The 25,389-nt window shown below is 44.7% G+C and overlaps 1 protein-coding gene across 3 annotated transcripts in view; it reads right to left on the bottom strand.

Moving 5' to 3' along the window:
- Nucleotides 1–13,577, bottom strand: part of TTYH2 (tweety family member 2) — an 83,207-nt gene extending 69,630 nt beyond the window's left edge. Inside the window, exon 1 of one of the 3 annotated variants that reach the window (XM_080994679.1) lies at nucleotides 13,337–13,577. In XM_080994679.1, the coding sequence (XP_080850805.1) occupies nucleotides 13,337–13,468 (132 nt within the window). In that variant the 5' untranslated portion in view covers nucleotides 13,469–13,577. Of the gene's footprint in view, nucleotides 1–12,011; nucleotides 12,124–13,336 lie in introns of those variants that run through there. The other 2 variants (XM_080994677.1, XM_080994678.1) reach the window with 2 other exon arrangements.
- Nucleotides 13,578–25,389: the final 11,812 nt, after the last annotated feature.

Raw genomic sequence — 25,389 nt, 5'->3', positions numbered from 1 at the left:
AGGCAAGGATGAGCTGAGCCACGGGTAGGCAACCTAAGGCCCGGGGGCCGGATGCGGCCTAGTCACCTTCTCAATCCGGCCCGCGGACGGTCCAGGAATCAGTGTGCTTTTACATGAGTAGAATGTGTCCTTTTATTTAAAATGCATCTCTGGGTTATTTGTGGAGCATTGGAATTCGTTCATTCCCCACCCCCAAAAATATAGTCTGCTCCACCACATGGTCTGAAGGACAGTGGACCGGCCTCCTGCTGAAAAAGTTTGCTGAACCCTGAGGTGAGCTCACTTGATATCCTCAGCCATCATGAACCATCACCTTTCCCTCTCTTTGACCCCTTACTTACTACTCCCAATCTCAATTGTCACCTTATTCTTCAAACGCCACCAAACTCTTGCCTTTAGCTTTTCTGCAGCTCATGTCTGCTGCAGGAATGGCAGAAGGAGAGGAAGGAGAACAGAATCAGAACAACTCTATAGTTATCCCGAAAAGTCAACCACAATGGCACTGGCGAAACTGAAAGGGCGGCTAATTTCACAATGTCACTCACCCAATTTCCTTCATGAACACACAGTTGTCATTCGTATATAATGCTAAATCATGCATGGATACTTTAGCTAAGATTCCTGTATTGTTCTCTTCCAACTCTACAATTCTATGACTCTACTGTATGGGATTCTGGAAGAGAGACTGAAGCTGCTTTGATCTTGCCTGGTCATTCTGCTGCTGTGCTAAGTCACCGTTTGGCTTACCTTGTTGTCCCAACCTATGCTAGGGGTTTCATTCTCCAAAGTAAATCACAGGACAAACCATAGTTGCAGCTCACAGTTTGTTTGGGGAGAGCTAAACCACAAACCCGGGTTCAGATAACCCAGAGGGTGGGAAACAGTTTTGGCTCCACGGCCCAGATCCTTATCAGGACCTGACTATCCAGCCAAAATTAACAGGTGGAAGGAGCCACTCACCTGGCAATCACGTGACATTATTTTGGTTGACAGCCACAATCCTGTTCGCTCAGATCTTAAAGCTGGAGAAGGAAGCCTTTAAGACTGGACTTGGAAGGAGAAAAGCTTTCGCAAGCCCCCTCCCAAGTTCCCAATCTTCCTCCGATTATAAAGTGGGGGGAGAGAGAGGCTCACAAAGGCTTTTGCAAGCCTCCCCACTTTAAGATTGGGACTTGCAGTTCTCTCCTGGAAGCCCTAGCACGAACTCTCTTGGATTCCATGTCCTTAACCAACCTTTCAAATGCATCTGCACAGTGAATGGTGTGCAAAATTGGAACAAGTTAAAGTTGGGGTTCTGAGGATAAGTTATCCCTGTAGAAGTTGGGTGACATAATTACAAATGACATAGTTTTCAATAGGAATGAGGTGATCCTCACTGGTTGTTAATTTATGCCTACGTTTGGTGCACTTTGAGACTGTACCCCTCTAGCAGCACAATGACTTACCAGTGCAAAAGCAAAGAAGTCTTACACTAATCTACAAAAACCAGAAGCTCTCCTAGCTTTGCCTGTGAATCAGAGGTCAGAAGTGCCAAGCAAGAAGCCCAATACAACTGTGCATTGTCTAAGTGCTTCCTTCCTGTCAATATGCTTTAGTACAATACTACTACTCTTCCACACCCCCCCCCACTCCTAACACATGCAGCTGAAACCAGCACACCAATCACCAGCTAAACCTCCAATACAATATTTTGCAGCAATCCCAGCAACCTGGATGTTATCTGCATGCACAAACACACATCACACACAGTGTACATGAAGTTTTTTTGTAGGCTTTTGTCCATCACGCTGGTCCAAAATGTGGCATAAAAAACTGTCATTTATTTAATAGCATCTGTCAGATAACTTCTCCCATCCAAAGTGAGAAAGAACTGAGCAGCTCTCAAGCAATAACTGTGAAGGATTTAATCCCAATACTGGGTGATACACTTTTGATTTATGACAATGCAGTTGACTTCATAAAATATAACATCCACTCTGGAACACTCTTACGTCTGCCATCAGAAGGACATAAGGACACTATCAGTGACTTTTTAAAGCATTCTTCAGGCATAGAAACCTGGTTGCACATGGAACTTTATAGGAACTACACGCTTTAACAAAGGTGTTGGTTGCTTAGCCTAATGTCCCACGGTCTGCCCTACAGTCACAGTACCCCAAACGGTTTAATTAATGAAAATAATAAGAGAAGACTCAAAGACACTGAGTGACATTCACCAACTGCAACCTGTCAGCGCATAACAGGGCTCCCTGCTCCCATGCACGGCCTGCACCCTCCTAAAATCTGCTCCAGAGGGTTGGGAAAACCCCTAAAACAAATTTAGAGGACACATTAGGGGAGGGGGAACATTTTTTTTGTGCAAAGGGAAATCCTTTCAATGATAGAGCAAGAGACTTAGCATTATGTCGGATTGCATCTATGATGTGAATAGTGGCGCAGAAAGCTCTCTTGCAAACTGATGCATAAAAGCTTTGGTCTTGCAGACGTTTCCAAATTACAACTTGCCTCCTTCTGCACATGTACTGTATGCACACGGGAAGGCAAAGAGGAGGCATTGCTAGAATTGTAATCAAGACACAAAAAGCGCCAAACATCACAGTAGAGTTAAACCGGGAGTTTGCATTCTCACCTTCTATCCCTGTTTGCTCAGTGAAAGATTTGCATCGTTGTCCTCCATTCTTTTTGTTGCGGTTTTGCAGGCAACAATTCTTACAACTATCAGAAGTATCCAACCTGATGCCTTGCAGATGTTGCTGGACTCCAACTCCCATCAGCCCCTGATCATGTGGATTAGGACAACGGGAGTCCAACAACCTCTGAAAGGCACCATTGCTGGCTGTTAAATGCTGACTACCTTGCATTATTTCACGGCCTGTTTTTATAAAACCAGCCCGTGCATCTGATAGAACTGCAGGAGCCATTGGTACTTATCCCACAGAGGTTTCACATTAGCCGCTTAATGGAGACATAAGTATCTCCCACTTTCTGCTGATAAACAACCAACATTACCTTCAGCAGCAATTAGACGAAGCACAGAGCATCTCTCTCCTGGGATGCTGGTAAGTAATTCTGTCCCACACAAACAAGTTTCACACCGCAATCTGCAAGAGGTCATGATTCCAAATGCCCCTTCAGCACTATGAGTCTGGGGAAGCCCAGCTCCTCCCTCCCTAAGCCAGCAAAAACAAGCTTCCCACTTATTTTCTTCTGGGCAAAGCACTCTGACCCCGCAACTGCAAGAAGTCCCAAACTACATCCCACCAGCCTGGCTTTCACTCCCTAGAAATGACAGCATGGCCCCAAAGAAGGGCATTTCAGAGTGGTGAAATGAATCAGAACAGGAACATCCCCTCTAAACAACAGACAACTTTGTATTTATCTGGGGCAGCTAGAAGCTGAACAGTCTGGTGGCAACTTAAAAGACTAAACAAATGGATCTTAGCAGAAGTTTTACAGGGCCAGGGGCCACTTCAGATACATACCATGTTACTGTCTGTGTGTGTTTGAGTGTACAGTAGGGCTGGGCAAAACTGGTTTCAAGTCCACATTGTGATATCGGTTTCATAATTTTTGACCTGGCAATATATCACATACCATGCTGTGTGTGCGCGCGCTATGCAAAAACCATGATGCAGGGAAAAACGTGAAGCCAGCCAATGCCTCTACATAGCTCCATCTTCATTTCAGACATTGTGATAGCTCGGTATATTGTGATGTTTTTAGCTGGTGATATATCGTAATGTTGAAAACCAGATATTGCCCAGCCCTCGTATGCAGAGATGGAATGGGGGGGGGGGGGGAGAGAGGTTATTATGCAGTAAATCTAAAAGTCTGTGTTATATAGAAATTTAATAAATAATAGTAAAAAAAAAAATCACATAGTCCCATCACAAATCATCAGCTACTGCTCCCAAATAAGGCTTTGTCAAATGCATCATCAAGGATCTACAAGCCAACCCTGAGGGAGGAGTCTTCCACTATGCGGATGAAAGGGCCTGGGACTGTTTACAACAGGCATAGGCAAACTTGGCCCTCCAAATGTTTTAAGACTACAATTCCCATCACCCCTGACCACTGGTCCTGTTAGCTAGGGATGATGGGAGTTGTAGTCCCAAAACATCTGGCGGGTTGAGTTTGCCTATGCCTGGTTTACAGACTCCCCCCCCAAACACACACACACACTTCACATGCAATGGCTCACTAGTAGCACTACATCATTCATCAGGAATATAACCCAGGAACTAGCATCCCCCACCCTAAAACAACCCCAATGCCAAGTCTGGCCCTCATATTTACTCAAGATACACTTATCATGTGGCCTCAACCTTACCACCAAGGGCCCTTTCACCCTTACATGTTTGAACATGATATATGCCACCACTACTTTCCTAAGACGATGTGTGCCAGCAATGCCCTCCTGCCATGTAGGTTGCCGGGCTACCTGTACAAGAGAATGGATGTACCCAAATCAGACATTAAAAACAGCTAACACTCAGAAATCAGCACAGAAGCAACTCAGGTTTTCCTGGGCATTCAGCAAGACACTTGCCAGACTTCAGCAAAAAGGTTTCAAAGGGAGATTAAAGCTGCCAAGCTGGAATTCATGTGCTCATTCTATCCTATCAGACTTGGGCTCAAGAAGGACTGGGAGTGACAGGTTCACTACTGAACGCAACTGCCCCTCTTTAGCATACAGGGAAGAAGCTATTCATCTCACTTTGCAAATTCATTAGCAGCCAGGAGCAGGCTACTCCCACCTTGTTTGGCACTTCTACTCTCAACTGGATCTCTTTTGCACATGCTCTGCATAGCATTTTAATACAACGTCTTCCTCGCACTGCATTTGCTGGCTTTCCTGTAGCAGCATCCTTCCAGCGGTCGTCATGTGTTTAGCAGCTGGAGAGAACACACTAGCTCAACCCACATGCACCCCTGTCCTCCTTCATAAATTGCAGGATGATTATCTGAAGCAAGAAAGCCTCCAGTACACGTGCAGGTGTCTGCAAGATGGGGAACCAAGGGAAATCAGGGTTCTCCATTGCATGGGAAGCCCATACTGGGAGATGCAGGCTCCCTGCTTCAGACAGGCAAACTCATGCATGGGACAGGGATGATGGTGGCAGAGCCAGAGACCTCATCCCCATCCCATGTTGCTTTCTCCAGCTTCTGAATGCCTGTACAGGGCTTCTCTCTTCCTGTGATCTGTCAATCAAGCAGAACACTTCATGCACCTGATGAAATAGAAAAAAAACTTACACCGCAATAAATTTGCAATTTTTCAGATGCCATAGGACTATCTTCATCTCCAAGGCCAACTCAGATCTCAACCGCATTGCCGTTTCAAGCAATTTTGTAGTGAATTAAGGGAAGCCTTATTTTTAGAGAGATCCAACCCTCCTTGAATACTAACTTATGAGATAGCAGAATCTTTTTTCCGTTCCTAATATTTGACCAATGCTGGAGCCTCTGGACCAAGTACATTCACTTTCTACAGGCAATTATGCTTATTCTTAATTGGGGTTTTCTGCAAATTCAAACAGATTGGGATTCAGAGAGGTCAAATATAATACCCAAGGGTCGATTAACTCTAGTTAAAATCGAGAGAATGTGTTAGTTTAATTGTGCCATTCCTGACCCACACATGTTGTGATCTGAATTCTCTATTAGCAGCAATGCCTTGTAGCTGTATCTTGAAACCCTGTTTCAGGTTGCACCAGAGATGTTTACCAGCTATCCGTCTTGTGACAACAAGCTTGCAGCAAATCTGTTAACAACTAGGGCACACATCAGGAGGCTGCATTTTCTTTTAGGCTGAGCACGCCCTATCTTAGGGCAGCAGAAACCACCACAAAACATACCACATCCGTAATGTTTAGTGAGCAAATAGCTGGCGATTGCTTATCTACACCAGTCTTTAATGTGGAGAGATAAAAGCCATATCATAGAATCATAGACTTGTAAGGGACTCTGAGGATCATCTAGAGTCCAACTCCTTGCTGTGCAGGAATATGCAGCTGTCCCATATGAGGATTGATGAACCTGCAACCTTAGCGCTATCAGCACCAGGCTACAACCAACTGAACTGTATCTTGTCATTGTTGTGAGTGCCAACCCACAGTTCAAGATATTAGGGCTGGAATCATGCATTGCAAGCTGTTCTCCAATCGAGTTGCAGACCCTCTCTTTCACCTCTGATACTGCTCCACAGGGACGCGGGTGGCGCTGTGGGTAAAACCTCAGCGCCTAGGGCTTGCCGATCGCTTGGTCGGCGGTTCGAATCCCCACGGCGGGGTCGGCGGGTCTTCGGTCCCAGCTCCTGCCCACCTAGCAGTTCGAAAGCACCCCTAAAGTGAAAGTAGATAAATAGGTACCACTTTCTAGCGGGAAGGTAAACGGCGTTTCCGTGTGCTGCGCTGGTGCCGGCTCGCCAGAGCAGCTTCGTCACGCTGGCCATGTGACCCGGAAGTGTCTCCGGACAGCGCTGGCCCCCGGCCTCTTAAGTGAGATGGGCGCACAACCCTAGAGTCGGACATGACTGGCCCATACGGACAGGGGTACCTTTACCTTTACTGCTCCACAAGGGCCTTCAAACCTTCAGGAGCACGTGGAGGGTTTTTTTTGCGGGGGATGTGAGGGACTGCAGTGAGAAAGCAGTGCGGCTGAAAAACCTCAGTACTGGGAGCCAATGTAGGTCTTTCAGGACCTGTGTTATATGGTCTCGGCGGCCACTCCCAGTCGCCAGTCTAGCTGCCGCATGGGACAGTTGCATATTCCTGCCTTGAAGGGACTACAGTGGTACCTCAGGTTAAGAACTTAATTCGTTCTGGAGGTCCGTTCTGAACCTGAAACTGTTCTTAACCTGAAGCACCACTTTAGCTAATGGGGCCTCCCGCTGCTGCCGCACCGCCGGAGCACGATTTCTGTTCTCATCCTGAAGCAAAGTTCTTAACCTGAGGTACTATTTCTTGGTTAGCGGAGTCTGTAACCTGAAGCGTATGTAACCCAAGGTACCACTGTAGCCTGCAGCTGCCCTTTGGATTGACTCTTCTCTGTGGAATAAAAGTATAGCGAAGAATACAGTGGTACCTTGGTTCTCGAACTTAACCCATCCTGGGAGTCCGTTCGACTCCTGAAACGGTTCGAAAACCAAGGTGTGGCTTCCGATTGCCTGCAGGAGCTTCCTGCACTCAATCGGAAGCCGCAGACATTCAGCTTCCAAAAAAAGTTCACAAACCGAAACACTCACTTTGTGGCATTTGGGAGCCAAGCTGTTCGGGAACCAAGGTACCACTGTACTTGTGCCTATGGAATACCCATGGTCTACTTTATGTAAACAATGTTGGGGCTTTGCTTCCTGAACCCAAGCCCCATTCATTTCTTTTCCAGGAAAACACCTAAAGACTGGCTGCCGTCATGTCCAGTTCAATGCCATTATCCGCCTTTTCCTGCTACGGATCTGCCAATGCCATTACCGACTTATGCCTCAAACTAGAATCGCAGCCAATCACATGCCTCAGCCACACGGGGAATGACTTGAAGTCCTGGATTCAATTAGCCCAGTTTGGATTCAGCATTCCTGCCAACGGAATTGGAAAGCTTTTACCCGCAAGCTGCCAAACCTTCCGCGGACAGAATATTTTGAGACGTGCAACCAGAGGTAGTACGACTTGCACTACACCGTGAATAAAAAATTAATTACGGCAGTGCCGCAATGAAACGCAACCACCTGCCAAGGTGGAAGGTAACATCTGACCAGTGCAGCGTACAAGAAGAACTCAGGTGGGCATTCAACTAGGTAGGCATTCTAAATTTGGGTTAGCAACTTCCAAAGGAACAAACAGTAGTTCCTCTACATTAGAATCACCACGCTGAGGGAATTAATTAGGAAAAAAGAAAAGAGCTACTGCTTAAACTACTCTTTGTACTTTGTGCCAGTCCTATACAGTGGTACCTTGGGTTAAGAACTTAATTCGTTCTGGAGGTCCGTTCTTAACCTGAAACTGTTCTTAACCGGAGATACCACTTTAGCTAATGGGGCCTCCTGCTGCCACCGCGCTGCCACCACACAATTTCTGTTCTCATCCTGAAGCAAAGTTCTTAACCCGAGGTACTATTTCTGGGTTAGCGGAGTCTGTAACCTGAAGCGTATGTAACCTGAAGCGTATGTAATCCGAGGTACCACTGTACATGTATTGGACATAAGAAAAGTCTAGTTTCCCCTTAAAATACATGTGTGCACTGAGTGGAAACGGATTGGGTGCTGAGACCTGGCCTGCAAGATTTGTGTTTTTTTAATGGGAAAATGTGCTCACCCTTTATACTAACACACACACACACAAATCAGATGTCTAGCTTTTAACCAGCATGTAGGCTGCTATTATTAGATGCAGAAATTGTGAAGTATAAAGTGAGTAAGGCAAGCCATATGCGTGCGGGTGCGTGTGCAAAACGCAGCAGAAGGAATAGAAAACAGAATTTCTGATGATCTCTACTAAAGGGTTTGCCAATACAATTCTTAAAGTGATCGCAGAGGCAATACTGTGTTGCCTAGCAGCATGAATTCTTAGATCTTTTACAAGGCTTTGCAATAGCGTATGCTTCCTTCAAAAGGAAAACAAAAGTATATCTAGCCCAGCAGGTGTTAAGTGCTTGGGATGCAAACTCCTGCCAGCTATGTACAATCCATAGATAAATCTATTGCTTTATGTAATCTGAACTGAATATATGTATTCATAAAGGACTATAAAAAAAGGAAGTGTTATTGCCTGACCTACACAGACTCGTGAATTAAGATTCTTTCCAACTATTTTTTTACCATTGCAGGGAAAAAAACACCTAGGTAAATACTATGCCGAACCTGACTTGAATCTTTAAGAAAATAACTTTTATTGAACCAACTATGTTAGAGAAGGTTTAGTAGGCTTTAAGTTGCACAGAAGGCGCCTTCAGGCAGAAAAGCATCTCCGCCAGAGGCGAACTTCAAGCTTGAGGTTCCCACAGTTTCCAGGGAATGAACTTGAGTGACCTTTCCTCTAGTACTCATGAATGGAGCATCTTCCATACAAAGCCTAAGTACTCTGCTTTTCCTGGCCCATATTCTAACAAATTGACAGCAATAAGGTAGTTGTAAAAAAAGTCACTGACATCTTCATAGCAATTGCAATGAGCTGGCCTACATACCACCAGGCTCTGAAAGAATGATGAGAATCAGGCAGCCTCTATTAGAGAGGGAGAGGGAACGGTTCTCACCTTTGAGGCTTTCAGAACGAATTAAGGGCACATTTACATAACTGCAGGACCCTTGGTTATTAATAGTAATTTTGAGGAACCGCCAGCAGGGAAAGAGACTTCCAAATACATCAAAAGGCAAAGTGAGAACTAAACATTGTTATCATAGGTTAAGTAATCACACAGGGAACCTTTGAGACAAGTCCCACAGTGAGGGTCAAGTCCCAGGTGGAACTTGGAGCAGCACACATGTACACAACTTCCTGCCGACAAACACACACAGTGGTACCTCAGGTTAAGAACTTAATTCGTTCTGGAGGTCCATTCTTAACCTGAAACTGTTCTTAACCTGAAGTACCTACCTTCCCACTTTTCCATTTTTGGAACAAGTACACAGCCACCCAAAAGAAATGTTCGTTTCCTAAATCAGTGGTTTCAAGTCTTTTTTTGTACGGCAACCCATAAGTCCAAATTTACTTTGTGCAGTAACCCATCGCTACATGAATTTTGGACCACAGGTCTTCAGTGGCCATTGGTTTTGTGCATTTAAAATGCAAGTCTGCCTATTTTACAACCATTATGTGAGACGTATATGCAACATACTGAATTTGATGAAATATTTATAGGGCTTACAAAGATAATCATTGTTGTGCTCATGGAGTGTAAAAACAACCAACACCTGATTGGTAAGTAATATAAATTTGGTGCTTGACCTCTGGAGGCGCACTCCATTGTCGTGAGACAGACAGATTGCAACAACAACTTTATAAATTCATTCCACAACCGCAGTTACACAAGGCCTGCTAAAAATACTTGTAGTTCATTATATCTTATGATTTTTTCATGATGAAGTCCACTTTGGCAGGTATCAATGGGATGACAGAGCTTGCATTTTGCCAAAGAGCAGGTGAGTGCAGGGTTTATTGGTTGTCAGACACAGTCTCAGATCCTTCCCGAAACATAGCTTACTTCTGCATTTCAGTCTTCATAGCAGTCGTTGCTGAAAATCCTGCCTCCCAAAGGTATGGGCTACCAAATGGCAGCGGCGCAGATACTTCTTCATCAACAAGTTTAGGCTACTCAGTGGCAACATGAAACCAACATTCTGATAATTTTTGGAAATGCTGTTGTCTTTGAGGGTCCTGTCACGTGATAGTTCAGTGAGCCATTGTTCTTTCTGCACAAGTGGTGAGATCTGGTTGCAAATGGGCTTCACATACACTCAAACTTCTTTGTTTCTAAGCAAACTACAAATTACCCTTGACTATTAACGGGTTCACCTTGCCAACAAAGGTCCATATAGTAAAGGCTATGGTTTTCCCAGTAGTGATGTATGGAAGTGAAAGCTGGACCATAAAGAAGGCTGATCACCGAAGAATTGATGCTTTTGAATTATGGTGCTGGAGGAGACTCTTGAGAGTCCCATGGACTGCAAGAAGATCAAACCTATCCATTCTTAAGGAAATCAGCCCTGAGTGCTCACTGGAAGGACAGATCGTGAAGCTGAGGCTCCAATACTTTGGCCACCTCATGAGAAGAGAAGACTCCCTGGAAAAGACCCTGATGTTGGGAAAGATGGAGGGCATAAGGAGAAGGGGATGACAGAGGATGAGGTGGTTGGATACTGTTCTCGAAGCTACCAGCATGAGTCTGACTAAACTGCAGGAGGCAGTGGAAGACAGAAGTGCCTGGAGTGCTCTGGTCCATGGGGTCATGAAGAGTCGGACATGACTAAATGACTAAAGAACAACATTACAGCTTGCCTCTGATGCAAACTCTATTAGCACTTTGTGGCAAACTGTTCCCAGAAGCATCACCAGCCAGCAGAGAGTTCCCAATGAGAATCACAGAATAATAAAATTGCAGAGCTGGAAGGGACCACAAGGGTCATCTAGTCCAACCCATTGCAAGGCAGGAATCTTTCACCCAACGTGGGACTCATGACCCAGAGATTAAGCAGTGTCATGCTCTACCAGAGTCTTTCAGACACGCGGTTACAAGCATCAACACAGAATTATAATAAGCCAATAAAACAGCTTTAAGAGGTACTCCTCTTACAGTAAGAGGCTGCAAGCTATAATTATTTGGGATTTACTTATACAGTGGTACCTCAGGTTACATACACTTCAGGTTACATACGCTTCAGGTTACAGACTCCGCTAACCCAGAAATAGTGCTTCAGGTTAAGAACTTTGCTTCAGGATGAGAACAGATATCGTGCTCTGGCGGCACGGCGGCAGCAGGAGGCCCCATTAGCTAAAGTGGTGCTGCAGGTTAAGAACAGTTTCAGGTTAAGTACGGACCACCGGAACGAATTAAGTACTTAACCTGAGGTACCACTGCAAAGCCCGCAACCCGTCTGCACAAGCTTTGCAACCCACTTGTGGGTCAAAACCCACAGGTTAGGAAACACTGTTCTAGACTATCAGCCTAAGAAAACCCACAGCCATGAAGTTCTCAGATGATCAAGTCACCATCTCTCAGCCTAACCTAACAGGCTTGGTGTGAGGATAAAATGCAGAACCACATATGCCATCTTGAGATTGGCAGTGGGATGGGGTGGGAGAAAAAACCAGAAATGCAATCAATAAAGACCCAGAGCAATGAAGAACTGCCACACCATTACCAAGAAAAACCAGTATATGGAGAGTAAAGGAAACACAACAGAACTGGCTCCAAATACAGAGATGACAAAATACACCAAACACTGTGCATCCAGAATGGATAGCAGCGTATATGAAGCGTTCAGCTAATCGACGGAAGTTAATGGGATTGCTACTTACAAATAGATTTCCACCCAAACAAGGATGCACAGGGAACTGAGGGGGAAAATAAAGGATCCAGCTATCTGAAGAGTAGACAAGGAGGGTTTCTAGTATATCACACATGCAAATAAGAGAGGGTTAGTTTTGCAGGTGTTTTTTTTGGGGGGGGGAGAATGTTATATTTTGTGGGCCTGAGGGAGATGGGGAGAGGAGGGCGGAGTCAAGCTTTGGGGAAGCCAATGGAAAATGTAACTGCCTTTGCATGTGCAAGAGCAGAGCGAAACATAACCTTCAGGCAGGACTCAGAAAGATGCCTTATTAACACAGAGACGCCTGCTTCTTTAAAAAGATTTGCAAAATTCAAATGACAACTCTCATCATCGAATGCGCGCGTCTATTTTAATTTGCAATTCAGGTCAATTCCCCCCAAAAGGGTGAGGTGGGTGACGGATGGAGGGGATAAAAAGCTACACAGCTTAATATTTAAAATCAGAGCCACTGAATCTTGCCCACAGCACAGAGGACACAGGACCTGGCATGCTTGGGGTTTTTTTCCCTAGGCTGCCCCCCCCCCCCGAGAATCTTAATTACCAGGCGATTGGCTGGGATGCCGCAAAAAGGGGTCAAAAGAGGCACTGCGGGAGACTGGATGCTCGTCTGCTTTACTCCAAAGGAGTACAGGACCGGCGGCCACGAGTCATTTGCGTCCTGATCGGATACGCACAGGAGCGTATATGAAGGTGCGCAAGGCAACAACTGCCCACGAGGATTTCACGAGCCCACCACGCTCAGAATAGCCATCGGGGGTGCGGATGGGTGAGCGCAGGGGTGCTAACTTGAATAAAACAGGGGGGGAGGCAAGCCCCGCCCCCAATAATCTATCCATCCATCACAAGACGTGGGGCACCCACACTATTTGAACAACAATGCCCATCAACTTGGGGGGGGCTCAATTTTTTGGGGGGGGCGAACGGACCTCGACCCCTAGGAGTTGTGGTAGAAACAAAGCGGGGCAGCGAGGACGGCACTTGACGGAGTTGCAAGCCCCTTCCATTAGAGGAGGCGTTTTGTCGAGGGCAGGCATTTTGTGGGAAGCCGACGGGGGGGGAGCCACTCCGGATCTCTCCCCCTCCCTCTTCGATAGGCCGAGGGATCCAGTCCGGGGGGCTCCCACCGCAGGACCTGGCAACCGCCCCAGAGCTGAAGGTCGCGCTGGGAAGCGCGGGAGGCCCAGCCAAGGGCCGCAGTGGGTTTGGAGTGGGGCTTTGCATGGAGGGTGCCCCATTCATTCTACCCTACGGGGGAAGAGGATCATGCACCGGGCGGCCGGGCGGGCAGCGCACCTGCTGGTAGTCGGCGTCCCTCGGGCGGAAGGCGCTGGAGACCGGCTGCAGGCGGAGGCTCAAGTGGGGCAGCCCGTGCAGCCACGACGCCCACCAGGGCGCCAGGTAGTCGGCCCGCGCCGCAGGCAACATCGCGACCCCGGGCCTGCCGGCTGCAGATGCTGCAGCTGCTCGCCGCCTCCCCGGACAGGCGCCCGCTCCTCCTGCCGCCGCTGCTGCCGCTTCTCGTGCCGCGTCCGCTCTCCGCACGCCGATCGCGGCCCGGCCTCCTTCGCCGTCGCGGAGCGCGCTCGCCAAGCACCGCCCCTTCTATTCTCCGCGATGGGGAGGCGGGGCAGGGCGGGGGCGGGGCGGGGGGCGCAAGCCGGGCCATTCTGGGAGGGAGCGGACGCCCCCTGCGGGATCCGCCCGACAGGCGGGGGCGATGCTTGCAAAGAAGTTCCCAGCAGCACTCCGTCTTCCTTCTCGCCCCGCCCCCGCAAGAGATTTTTTTGGGGTGTCAATCCTTATTGTGGGGCGCATGGTCGCAGCACGATTTATGCTATATGGGGGGGGGGGGGTTGCAGGACATCCACCTGTCATCATCCTCTGTCTGGCTCAGTCTAGCACATTAGGAATTTCTTTTGACCTCAAGTCCTGAGAAAAATCTGTCCGAATCTTTCTTCTTCTTCTTCTTTTTTTTACTTTTAGTTAAGTATTTTTATTTATTTACTTGTTTTTTTTTTTTGGAAGGGGGCAACTGTCCCCCTGGCTATGGTGGGGCGGGGTGTGCATCTCTGACTTGCATGCAAACATAATCCTGTGTTTTTCCTTTTAATGTCATCTCCAAGTGAGGGGAAGCGAAACATCTGCAAGGGAGGGGCTGCCCCAACTATGGAATATCCTCTCCAAAGAAAATGTGCCTGGCACAAACTTCATTGTTTTTTAGTCACTGGGCCATAACTCTATCTATCTATCTATCTGTTAAGTTGCGGGTGAACATATCAGACGACACAGCGATTCTTCAAACAGCTCTTGTTTATTCACAGGCCAGAACAGAACTGAACTGAAGGGTTCAGCCAGCCTGCTTATATAGAGCTCCAGTACAACGCAACTGTAACAGCTTTCTGTAACTATCCAATCACTGAACGTCACTTTCAATCCTTTATTTGCATATGTGGACCTGAGTAAAAACTACAGTATCCCCCTGCTGGCCCAGGGTGAGAACTTCAGTACATAACACCATCTATCTATATCTATCTATCTATCTTCACTCATTTTTCACACAGTCATTTCACTCAATCACTCAGACATTTCAAAACATGTTTACTATATTAAATATTTCAAACTCTCCTACTGTCTATTGTGCTTTGTATTTCCTGCATGTACTGTTTATTTTTTTATTTTTATAACCCTCCTTGGAAATCATTAGCAAAATGCAGCACATAAATGTTTTAAATATAGTTCTCTCTTTAAAAACAAACAAATCCCCACACCTTTCCCACAAAGCCTTTGCCCTCAATCCAACTTGTTCAGCACACACCTTGCCTCAAGGAGTAACTGAAGAGGCATGTCAACAGGGAGAAATGTGTGAGGGGAAGCTGGAAGATTCAGGATAGGCAAGAGACTTCTTCACACAGCAAAGCATGGATTTTGCCCTCACTAGATGTAGCGACAGCCACCAATTTGGATGGTTTTAATTAAAGATGGGACAAATTCATGGGAGGTTGAGGCTATCAAACGCTACTAGCCACGACTAAAACGAACCAACTAAAACACTGGTCACTAGCAACATTGGTAGAAACCGTCCCAAGAAGAGAGACATTCAAGGTCCCAACACTTGCATTTGAAACACGTCTTATGTCTTATGACCACAAATAGGAATTCTCTGTCGTTTCTCAGTTGGCAATGAGGAAGTTCTGAATTGGCCTAGGGATTGCTTAACTTACAGAGCCTAGCTGCTTCCTAACTTACAGAAAATCACTACTTGGACATACTACTGCCTGCTTTGTCGCAAAAGCGCTAATTTGCAGTTTCTCTTCCCATTTAAAAAATAAATAAAGCATAAACCTCACAAAGTCAAGCACTGGGTGCATTCTGCAGGGGACAGATCATGTACAGGAAGCATATACACACAGAATTTATTTTCAGAGAAACAATCAGTGCAAGATGGTAAAAGGGTGGGAGCCATCCTGGTCCCTGTCTCTACACCAGGAACTGCTAATTCTCTACCCAGAAAGGGCCATTGACTCCCCCCTCCCCCCCAAAAGAACCAACCCCCCCCCCAATCCAGCCACATGCAACTCTTCATTCATGTGTTCATTGTATGGTAGTGTCTACATGACGGTTATCGCCACCTTTAGCCTTCTGTGCAGGACTTGAAACACTTGGGTGCGATTTAATGCATACTTTCATAAAAAACCTCTCCCTCACTGCTTATTAACCCAACCCTGACTGGCCTCTGGATTATTGCCAGTATTACTTTTATAATACCTTCAATATATGCATTAAAGTCTATATGGAAGTTGTAGTGCCTCAGTTTTCTACACACTTTCATGTGGGTGGGTGGGAGATCCTGTGTTACAGAGCAGGATCAATAAACCTTATTTCTATAACTTATTTAAGGGAAGTAGAGAAGCAAGCCTTTGTGTCCCAGACTGTTCATCAGACCCTCTCAGGCATGCCAAAGCATGCTGCCTTTTTGACTTTACTAGGTTAACTCAAGAAGCAGGAAGAAAGTGCATAGGGACAGCCATGTGGCAGAGCTGTTTTGTTTCATGCTTCCCATTCATGACCGTGTCCACGCTTTCAGGAAGCAACAGATCAGCAGCAACATGGGAAGGGTAGTGTTACCCATTACCAGAACTTGAGCTTTGTCAGTTCCATGGAAATCTGGCAGGGCCAATTATCATCAAACATCAGTGTGACAGCAGTTTTTAAATATCTGAATAAGATATTTGAGATATATGAGATATCTGAATGAGTTTGAGGAAATGAGATAGATTAAACCCAGCTTCTGCGATGACACTGTATCTCCACCTCACTTCAAGGTCTCAGCATCAGCAGAAACAATGGATGGGGAAATCATACAGACCCCAAATAGCAGCTGTTATTTAAGGAATGCGGCAGTGCTAGCTCAGCTTATTTCAGCACCATTTTCTTCCCTGTAGAAATCCTCTTTCTGACATTTGGAGGAGGCTGCTGAGGAAGAGAAAGCAGCGTCTACCCCAGATCTCAGTTAGTCCTTTGCCATACAGCACTTACCTAATGATCTCAGATCATCTTGCCAGCCTCTGGAATTCTCTTGGGAGTTAGTGAGACCTTGGGCTACATATTGTGAATCGACATTTTTATCAATGTAGTGCAGAAATGGGCAGGGCCCCCTAGCAAATCAATAAGAAAAAAAGTTAATTAAATCAGATCTGAGCTGCTAGTCAAAGGAAAGGGAGAAGAGCCATTTTTCACTTTCTAGCAGCACAAATTCTTGGGCAGAGGGATACATGTTCTTTCTCTGAATCATTCTAGAACACAAAATGTCCATCACTGGGGAATACTGCCTGCAGAAAACCATCTTTAGTTACTCTTCTCAATGATTCTAGAGGGTAGCTGCATTAATCGACTGCAGCAAAACTAGTAAGACCGTCTAGTAGATACCAGAAAAAGAACAAAGCAAATTCTCAATTATTTGATTTTCTTGGATTTCCAACACAGAACATTTGCCTGGAGATACTAGTCCATAGGACGTGGGTGGCGTTGTGGACTAAACCACAGAGCCTAGGGCTTGCCGATCAGAAGGTCGGCGGTTCGAATCCCTGTGACGGGGTGAGCTCCCGTTGTTGGGTCCCTGCTCCTGCCAGTTTGAAAGCATGTTTGAAAGCATGTCAAAGTGCAAGTAGATAAATAGTTACCACTCCAGTGGGAAGGTAAACGGCGTTTCCGTGCGCTGCTCTGGTTCACCAGAAGCGGCTTAGTCATGCTGGCCACATGACCCAGAAGCTGTCTGCCGACCAAAAGCCGGCTCCCTCGGCCAGTAAAGCGAGATGAGCGGTGCAACCCCAGAGTCGTCCACGACTGGACCTAACGGTCAGGGGTCCCTTTACCTTTTACTAGTCCATAACAATATTGGTTTCTGTTTTTATATTTGTTAAAACACACTTGTGGAATGCAGTACTCATCTATTATATAAAGGGCAAAGGGAAAACTGAAAATATGTACCTAGAGCACTTATGATGTTGGATGGTACTACAAGTTCTGCTGTTTTAGAAGTAAGCTGTGGAATCACACATTTTAGTTCACTTAAAAATAATAAGATTCGACTCCTTTTAAAATGTAAGACTTCAGTACATATAGTGACTGCACAGTTTAAGGCTTTGATGTTTTGTATTATGTGTGTGTGTGTTGTGTGTGTATATAACGTTTAATACAAATAAATGTTTTTGCCCCGATCCCAATAAAATGCTTCCAGTATTTTAACAACCATTTGCTTCTTCTGACATCATCTCAGACCCAGTTGTAGCCATACCTGATACTTCACCCAGTCTTAAGGAGGAAAAGCATTTATTTTGCAACCTTGCCACATGCTTCCCCCTCCAACATCACAAAAAGAACTGCCTGTCTTAAGTGGGTCAGACCACTGTTCCATCAAGTTCAATATTATCTACGCTTAGCAACAGCTCTCCAGGATTTCAGACAAAGGATGTCTCAACTCTACCTAGAGGTGCTGGGAATTGAACCCTGAGATTTTCTGCTTGCGACACAGACACTCTGCCACTGAGTAATGGCCGCAGTTCCGTCCTTGTTTCTTTCCCCTAATGTTGTGACAATCTGTTCCATCTCTGCACACAGCCCACTTGAGGATTGAACTTTACCTGACATTTAAACACTTCCTTAAAACAAGCCGTATTTGTGAAAAAGCTCTTGAAAAACCTACATTTGGAGGAAAATATTGAGCAGTGGCTCAGCAGGAAATTAGCCAGACTACATAATAGCCCATCCGGCTTTGTAGCCTCTATGAATCACAGTAGCCGTGAGCTGTATTTATAGCTTCCTACGCCTTTGGTTAATAGAGTGTATAAATCCCAAAGCTTTTTCAGCATGATGTCATGACCTCCAGCCTGATGCAATGAATCTTTCACACTCTCCCAACTCAAGGCTTCTTTATAGGGAATGGTAATTATCACACTGCCATTGAGATGGCCCTCTCGACAACTCCAGGATTGTGCTAAACGCAAGTGATATTTGCATGAATAAACAATAATCTTTCCCTAGTTCAAAGACTAGGCATCAGATGTTTTCATGCTACATCTAAATGCCCCTTATTAAACTACCAGTGGTCTTGATCATACCTTTATAACAGATATTGACATACTTCAGAGGATCAACTTGTTTATTATCACTAATCTTCTTATACCACTTATGCTGCCTTCACAAGCCTACCATAAAAGGTCACCTGTTTCAATACATTTATTTATTACTGTGTTCCTGCCAAGCCATATGGAACTAGCCAAGCACTGGCAATTTCCAGACCTTATATACACAACCATGTGGAATCCTAGAATCTGTGATGAAAAGGTAATGGCTACATTGACCCATCGGGACGCGGGTGGCACTGTGGGTTAAACCACAGAGCCAAGGGCTTGCCAATCAGAAGGTCAGTAGTTCGAATCCCCGCGACGGGGTGAGCTCCCGTTGCTCGGTCCCTGCTCCTACCGACCTAGCAGTTCAAAAGCACGTCAAAGTGCAAGTAGATAAATAGGTACTGTTCCAGTGGGAAGGTAAACGGCATTTCCGTGCGCTGATCTGGTTCGCCAGAAGCGGCTTAGTCATGCTGGCCACATGACCCGGAAGCTGTACGCCGGCTCCCTCAGCCAGTAAAGCGAGATGAGCGGTGCAACCCCAGAGTCGTCCGCGACTGGACCTAACAGTCAGGGGTCCCTTTACCTTTACCTTGACCCACCAGCCTCAGTTATCCTAGCAAAACCAGATGTTCTCTTAAGAATAGCGTGTATTTATGATGTACCTGGACAACTTCCTAAGCGTGTTGAACTTCCCTGTCAAATGTTTCAAAAGATTTGGGCTTCCTGGTTTTATCAACATAAACTTGGGTCCAGATATCTTGTGAGCTGAAGGGCACATATGCAATGCCTCCACTGTTGAGACGGCTGATTATATTTACTATTTCCCCCCTCCATTGCAGCACCATGCAAATGTACATCACCCAACAGCAGGTGATGTTGTAGGGTGAAATCTCTGAAAATTCCCTTCTACCTTCAGAGTCCCCTGGTCAATCAGATACTGTACTTTTCTGTGGTTGGAAGGAGTTCTTACCACCACACACAAGAACAAGTCTGGATCTAAGCCATCGTCTGTATCAAAAAGTACACCTGAGATAGCTTGTGAAAAATAGTTTGACTTCTCAGCAGCACAATGTCTTTTGTTTCTGTATTACCGCTTCCTGTTTGTATTCATTCCTCAAAACGCCAAGTGCAAACAGAATTTCTTCCAAGCGTGTGTTAACAACCTGTGGCGGTAACTACAGCCAGGGGGGAGGTAGGAGTCAAATTTCAGAACGGTCTAAGATTTTATGAGAATCAACCGAAATTAGAGAAAATACAAACACGTGCACGCACACACTTACAATCTATGGTGATCTGGTGTTACGATTTTTGGAGGCAAACAGGATCCTGCTTTCGGAAATGATTAAGAAACCACCCATTTACCACTGTAAGACAGCTCAATCCTACAAAAGCTGTTCCCACACTCAGTGGACGGGAATGATTTACTGCTAGTTAGCGAATGAGATTCATTGCTTTTGCAACCCCCCCAAAAAACCCCACCACTATTATGTATATCACAGTGTACTGGAACACACAAGGGGGAGAGAGGATGGTTTTCTGTGATGTGAATCAAGCTATATTTAAAAGCACCATTCTAGAGGAAATGGGAAGCAAAGTTCACATTTGGATTAAAATCTCTCATGTGCTGCTGGTGAACCCCAGGGTCACACTCTGCTTTTCCCTCATGCAGAATTTGCTTCTGCTCCTTCATTTCCACAAGCAGCACAAAGAACAGAAACAATAAGCATTAATTCCTGCAGGCGAATTAAAAAGCCTCTGGGGCAAATGTTATCTAGCAAATGTTTCCCCAGCGTGAAACAATACACAATGGGAAGGCCTGCTTTGTGCCAGAGGAAGAGCTAGGCGTCTATTATTAGATATCAGCGTGAACCATTTTGGGATATGGAACGGTAGTTTAAGCCAGAGCTTCACACAGATTGCCTCTCCTTCAGGTGGCGCTGTGGGTAAAACCTCAGTGCCTAGGACTTGCTGGATCGGTGGTTCGAATCCCCGCGGCGGGGTGAGCTCCCGCTGTTCGTCCCAGCTCCTGCCCACCTAGCAGTTCGAAAGCACCCTTAAGTGCAAATAGATAAATAGGTACCGCTTTATAGCGGGAAGGTAAACGGCATTTCTGTGTGCTGCGCTGGTGCAGGCTCGCCAGAGCTGCTTCGTCACGCTGGCCACGTGACCCGGAAGTGTCTTCCGACAGCGCTGGCCCCTGGCCTCTTAAGCGAGATGGGCGCGCAACCCCATAGTCGGTCACGACTGGCCCGTACGGGCAGGGGTACCTTTACCATTACCTATATCCAACAAAAGGTGAGCAAAACCCAAGCATGCATTGTGATTTGGCAAATTTGATTCTCCCATCCCACCCCAAAACACATTATAACCAACACAACTTTTCATCTATTGTCTTACACTACAGTTCCCATGATCCCATGATACAGGTCCTGCTAGCAACAACTGATGGGAGTTGTAGTCCAAAAACAGCTGGAGACCCAAGTTGGGGAAACGCTGAACTAGACGATCCTTCTGGTCCTATGTGGTTCTATGATATAAATCAAACATTCTTCTTAACGTACAGCACCATCTAAAGGCCCGATTTTGAATAGCATTCACTGTGAGTTTACAGTACTGTATTTAATAGTGCAACCTGGTTCTTAGTGAAATCAATAGAGTCCCCATCTGCCATCTGTTCAAATAATCATTAGTGACTAATTTGAATGCCTTGAGAAGGTATTGGCTGAAGCCACAGACACGTAGCTGCCATTTTGGGAAAGCCGCTGTACGCTTTCAGTGAGTAAATATTTGGTGGGGAATTTCCACGAGAAGCTTAAAAATGGGTGATTCCAGATAAAATACTTGCTAACCACCATCTACAGACCAGCAGCTTTTACAGCCTCAGAGCCCCAGAGATATTGAAGCAGTCGATTAATTCTTACACAACAAAAAAACCGGCCGTCAATATATATAAACCTTTGTTACTAGGAAATCTATTTGATATACAGGTAATGAGAGAGGAATGGAATAAAGAATTAGATATCTCAGTTTTGACCACACAGTGGAAAGCTGTTTTAAGTGCCATAACAATGGTGTTTCTGGACCTTAAATTGAAGCTCATACAACAAAAAATAATATTTAGAATATACTAGACCCCATTACATTTGTTTTAAAAAAGGCTACCTAAGGTATCTAATTGTTGGAGATGCAATAGGGATAGTGCTTCTCTAAAACGTATGTTTTTTCATTGTCCTATATTGAAATATTTTTGGCAGAAGGTAACTGAAACTATCAACAGAACTGTACGGAACAAGCTTACATTTACAGAGCAAAATATCCTTCTGAATTATATACCCAGCATATGAAATCTTACAAAAGGACAAGATGAGTGGACTGTCTGTGCCCTTACCACAGCAAAAAGACTGATACTGATGAATTGGAAAAATAAAAATGTGGCTCCCTTCTACGATTGGATTGAAGACTTATACAAACGCGCAACATATGAACAACATACATATAAACGCAGACTCGCCATGGACAAATTCAATTATATTTGGAATCCATTCTTACAAATACTGTACAGTGGTGCCTCGCAAGACGAAATTAATCCGTTCTGCGAGTCTCTTCGTCTTGCAGTTTTTTCGTCTTGCGAAGCACGGCTATTAGCGGCTTAGCGGCTATTAACGGCTTAGCGGCTACTAACGGCTTAGCAGCTTAGTGGCTTTAAGAAAAAGGAAACAAACTCGCAAGAACTCGCAAGATGTTTCATCTTGCAAAGCAAGCCCATAGGGAAATCCTTCTTGCGGAACGACTCAAAAAACCGCAAAATCCTTTCGTCTAGCGAGTTTTTCGTCTTGCGAGGCATTCGTCTTGCGGGGCACCACTGTAACAGGTTAAGATCTGGTGAAGTACAATACAGTGGTATCTTGGGTTACAGACACTTCAGGTTACAGACTCTGCTAACCCAGACATAGTACCTCGGGTTAAGAACTTTACCTCAGGATGAGAACAGAAATCGTTCTCCGGCGGCAGCGGGAGGCCCCATTAGCTAAAGTGGTACCTCAGCTTAAGAACAGTTTCAGGTTAAGAACAGACCTCCAGAATGAATTAAGTTCTTAACCCGAGGTACCACTGTAACAACTTTGTATAGTATGGTTTTGGGTTTTTCCCTTCCCCCCTTTACTTTCCCTTCTACGTGGATGCTGTTTCCCTTTTTCTTTTTCTGTCTTTTCTTTACGTCTCACCAAGTTTAGTGCACATATAATTATGTACTTTTCAACTTTCAATAAAGTTGTCTGGAAAAAAATAAAAATAAAAATGAGTGACTCGCTCTGTGCTATTTCAGAAACACCAGCTTTCACACCTCAGCCACATGGTCCCATCACTCTCCAACCACAGAGGTTTCCTGGCTGGTAGGCTGGCAGCTTTTGCATGTAACATTTTACGCCGGATGGAGGATTTGCCAAATAAGGGAGAAAAACGGTGAGTGCAATTGGAAATGACCAATACAAAAACTTTTAAGTTGCACACATATATTTGTGGGTAAGAGGAATAAAAAGGATCGAATATTAGGCTTATTCCATACAGTGGTACCTTGGTTCTCAAACGTCTTGGTACTCAAACAACTTGGAACCCAAACACTGCAAACCCAAAGTAACTGTTCCGGTTTGCAAACATTTTTCAGAAGCTGAACGTGCTCTGTTTTGAGTGTTATGCTTCCGATTTGAGTGCCACACTTCCGTTTTGAGTGTTACACTGAGGTCTGTCTGTTTTTGCTATTTATTTTGTGTTTTTAATCTTGCTCTTCTTTTTGGTTTGTTTTTGTGACTGTATGGAACCCAGATCAGCTACTGATTGATTGATTGTGTGATTGCAGTACATTATTGCTTTCATTTTATGGATCAATGGTCTCGTTAGATAGTTAAATTCATGTTAAATTGCTGTTTTAGGGGTTGTTTTTAAAAGTCTGGAAGGGATTAATCCATTTTGTATTACTTTCTATGGGAAAGCGAGCCTTGGTTTTAGAACACTTTGGTTTTGGAACAGACTTCCGGAATGGATTAAGTTTGAGAACCAAGGTACCACTGGACATGGAATCTTATCAGAATCTACAACCTCTACTGTAACAAGCAAAATCCTGACTTTTCTCAAATACCTTGGAGCATAACATGGTTTTTATGTAATGCTTCTTAAATTGACACTTAGAGCCTTCCTTGATCAATAGTTTTAACAAATGTCCTTAAATTCTATTGTCACCTCTTATTCAGAGCTGTAAATGAGGAATTTTCTTTTGCTTCTCAGTAAATCTAATAATTCGTTTAACACAATTTTTGGAAGGAAGAATTCCTTTTAAAAAATGCTTTATTGGTTAAAAAAACAAAAGACTAAATCAAACAATATATAGCAATCAACAAAAGGCAATCCAAAATTAACACTCATTAAGTACCAAAAAGAAAGAAACAAAATTAAGTTCATCCGTTACTAATTCTAATATGACTTCTGGTCTCCTCACTGTGGTTCCTAAGTTTCCTTTCACTGTTCACTTAATTTTCTCTCCTAAATTCTCTATCATTTCAATTCTATAACAATCTTTTATTTCATGCAGAAAATCAATCCAAGCCTGCCAAAGAACTGGTATTACAAAGAATATTACAATGTTCTTCTAAAAAAAAATCTCTATAAATAGTCCACTCTCTGTGGAATATTTGATCTGTAGGGTCTCAGAATCTTGCTGTTAATCTTGCTAGTTCAGCATATTCTAACATTTTACTTTGCCAGTCTAGTTTTGTGGGTGTGGGGTCCTCTTTCCCTATTTTCGCAATTACGATCCTAGATGCTACTGTCGCATAGATGAATATTTTCCTTAATCCTTTTGGGATTTCATTATTCATTATGCCTAGTAGGAAGCCTTCAGGCTTCTTTGGGAAGGAACATTTAAACATTTTTTAAAAGTTCATTGCAAATTATTTCCCAAAAATCCCTATTTTTTTTAGTTCCACCACATGTGGATCATGGTGCCTTCCACCTCCCCTCATCTCCAACAGACGTTCAATTTAGCTTTATACATTTTAATAAGTTTTACATGTGTTAAATACCATCTGTAGAGCATCTTCATGCAGTTCTCCTTCAAATCGTAAATTTAAGCTGTAAATTTAAGGTCCTCCCTCCACAGCCTCTCCCATGATTCCATCTGGATGTTGTAGCCAAAGTCTCTAGCCCATTGCACCATAACAGATTTCACTTCTTCCTCCTTGACCTCCCAGTCAAGAAGTTTATACATGAGAGCATTTTATTTGTATTGTCTTTTTCCAATCTTGAGAGTTCTATGGGGAATCCTTTCTGTTTATCCTTTTGAAATGTTTCATTTAGCTGAAAATACTGGAACCAGTCAGTCAGATGTGTCCTAATTTCTTTTTTAAAAAATTCAGTCGTTTTCTTTTTCTTCCAATAGATCTTTATAAACTGTCCAATTACTTCTGGTTTTTTTTCTTGGCTGAGAACGCTTCCCTGCCCCAGCCATATCCATCACTCACCCTCCTTTTTGCCTTCTAGAGATTCTACCTTGCTGGAGTGAGTCCTTAAACTGTGCTGAGGCATCTTGCTTGCATGGATGAAGCATGGTGTAGTCTGGCCAAAGTGCTTTGCCCCTGTCATGCAGCCCCCACCCCCCATTACCCATGAGAAAATGTATCTCATGGAGTAAATAGGGTTCCCCACTAGCAATGACTCAGAACACAC

Source organism: Podarcis pityusensis (assembly GCF_964106645.2).
Source record: "Podarcis pityusensis genome assembly, chromosome: 2".
Classification (NCBI taxonomy): domain Eukaryota; kingdom Metazoa; phylum Chordata; class Lepidosauria; order Squamata; family Lacertidae; genus Podarcis; species Podarcis pityusensis.
This window is presented reverse-complemented; position numbering and strand designations above follow the sequence as displayed.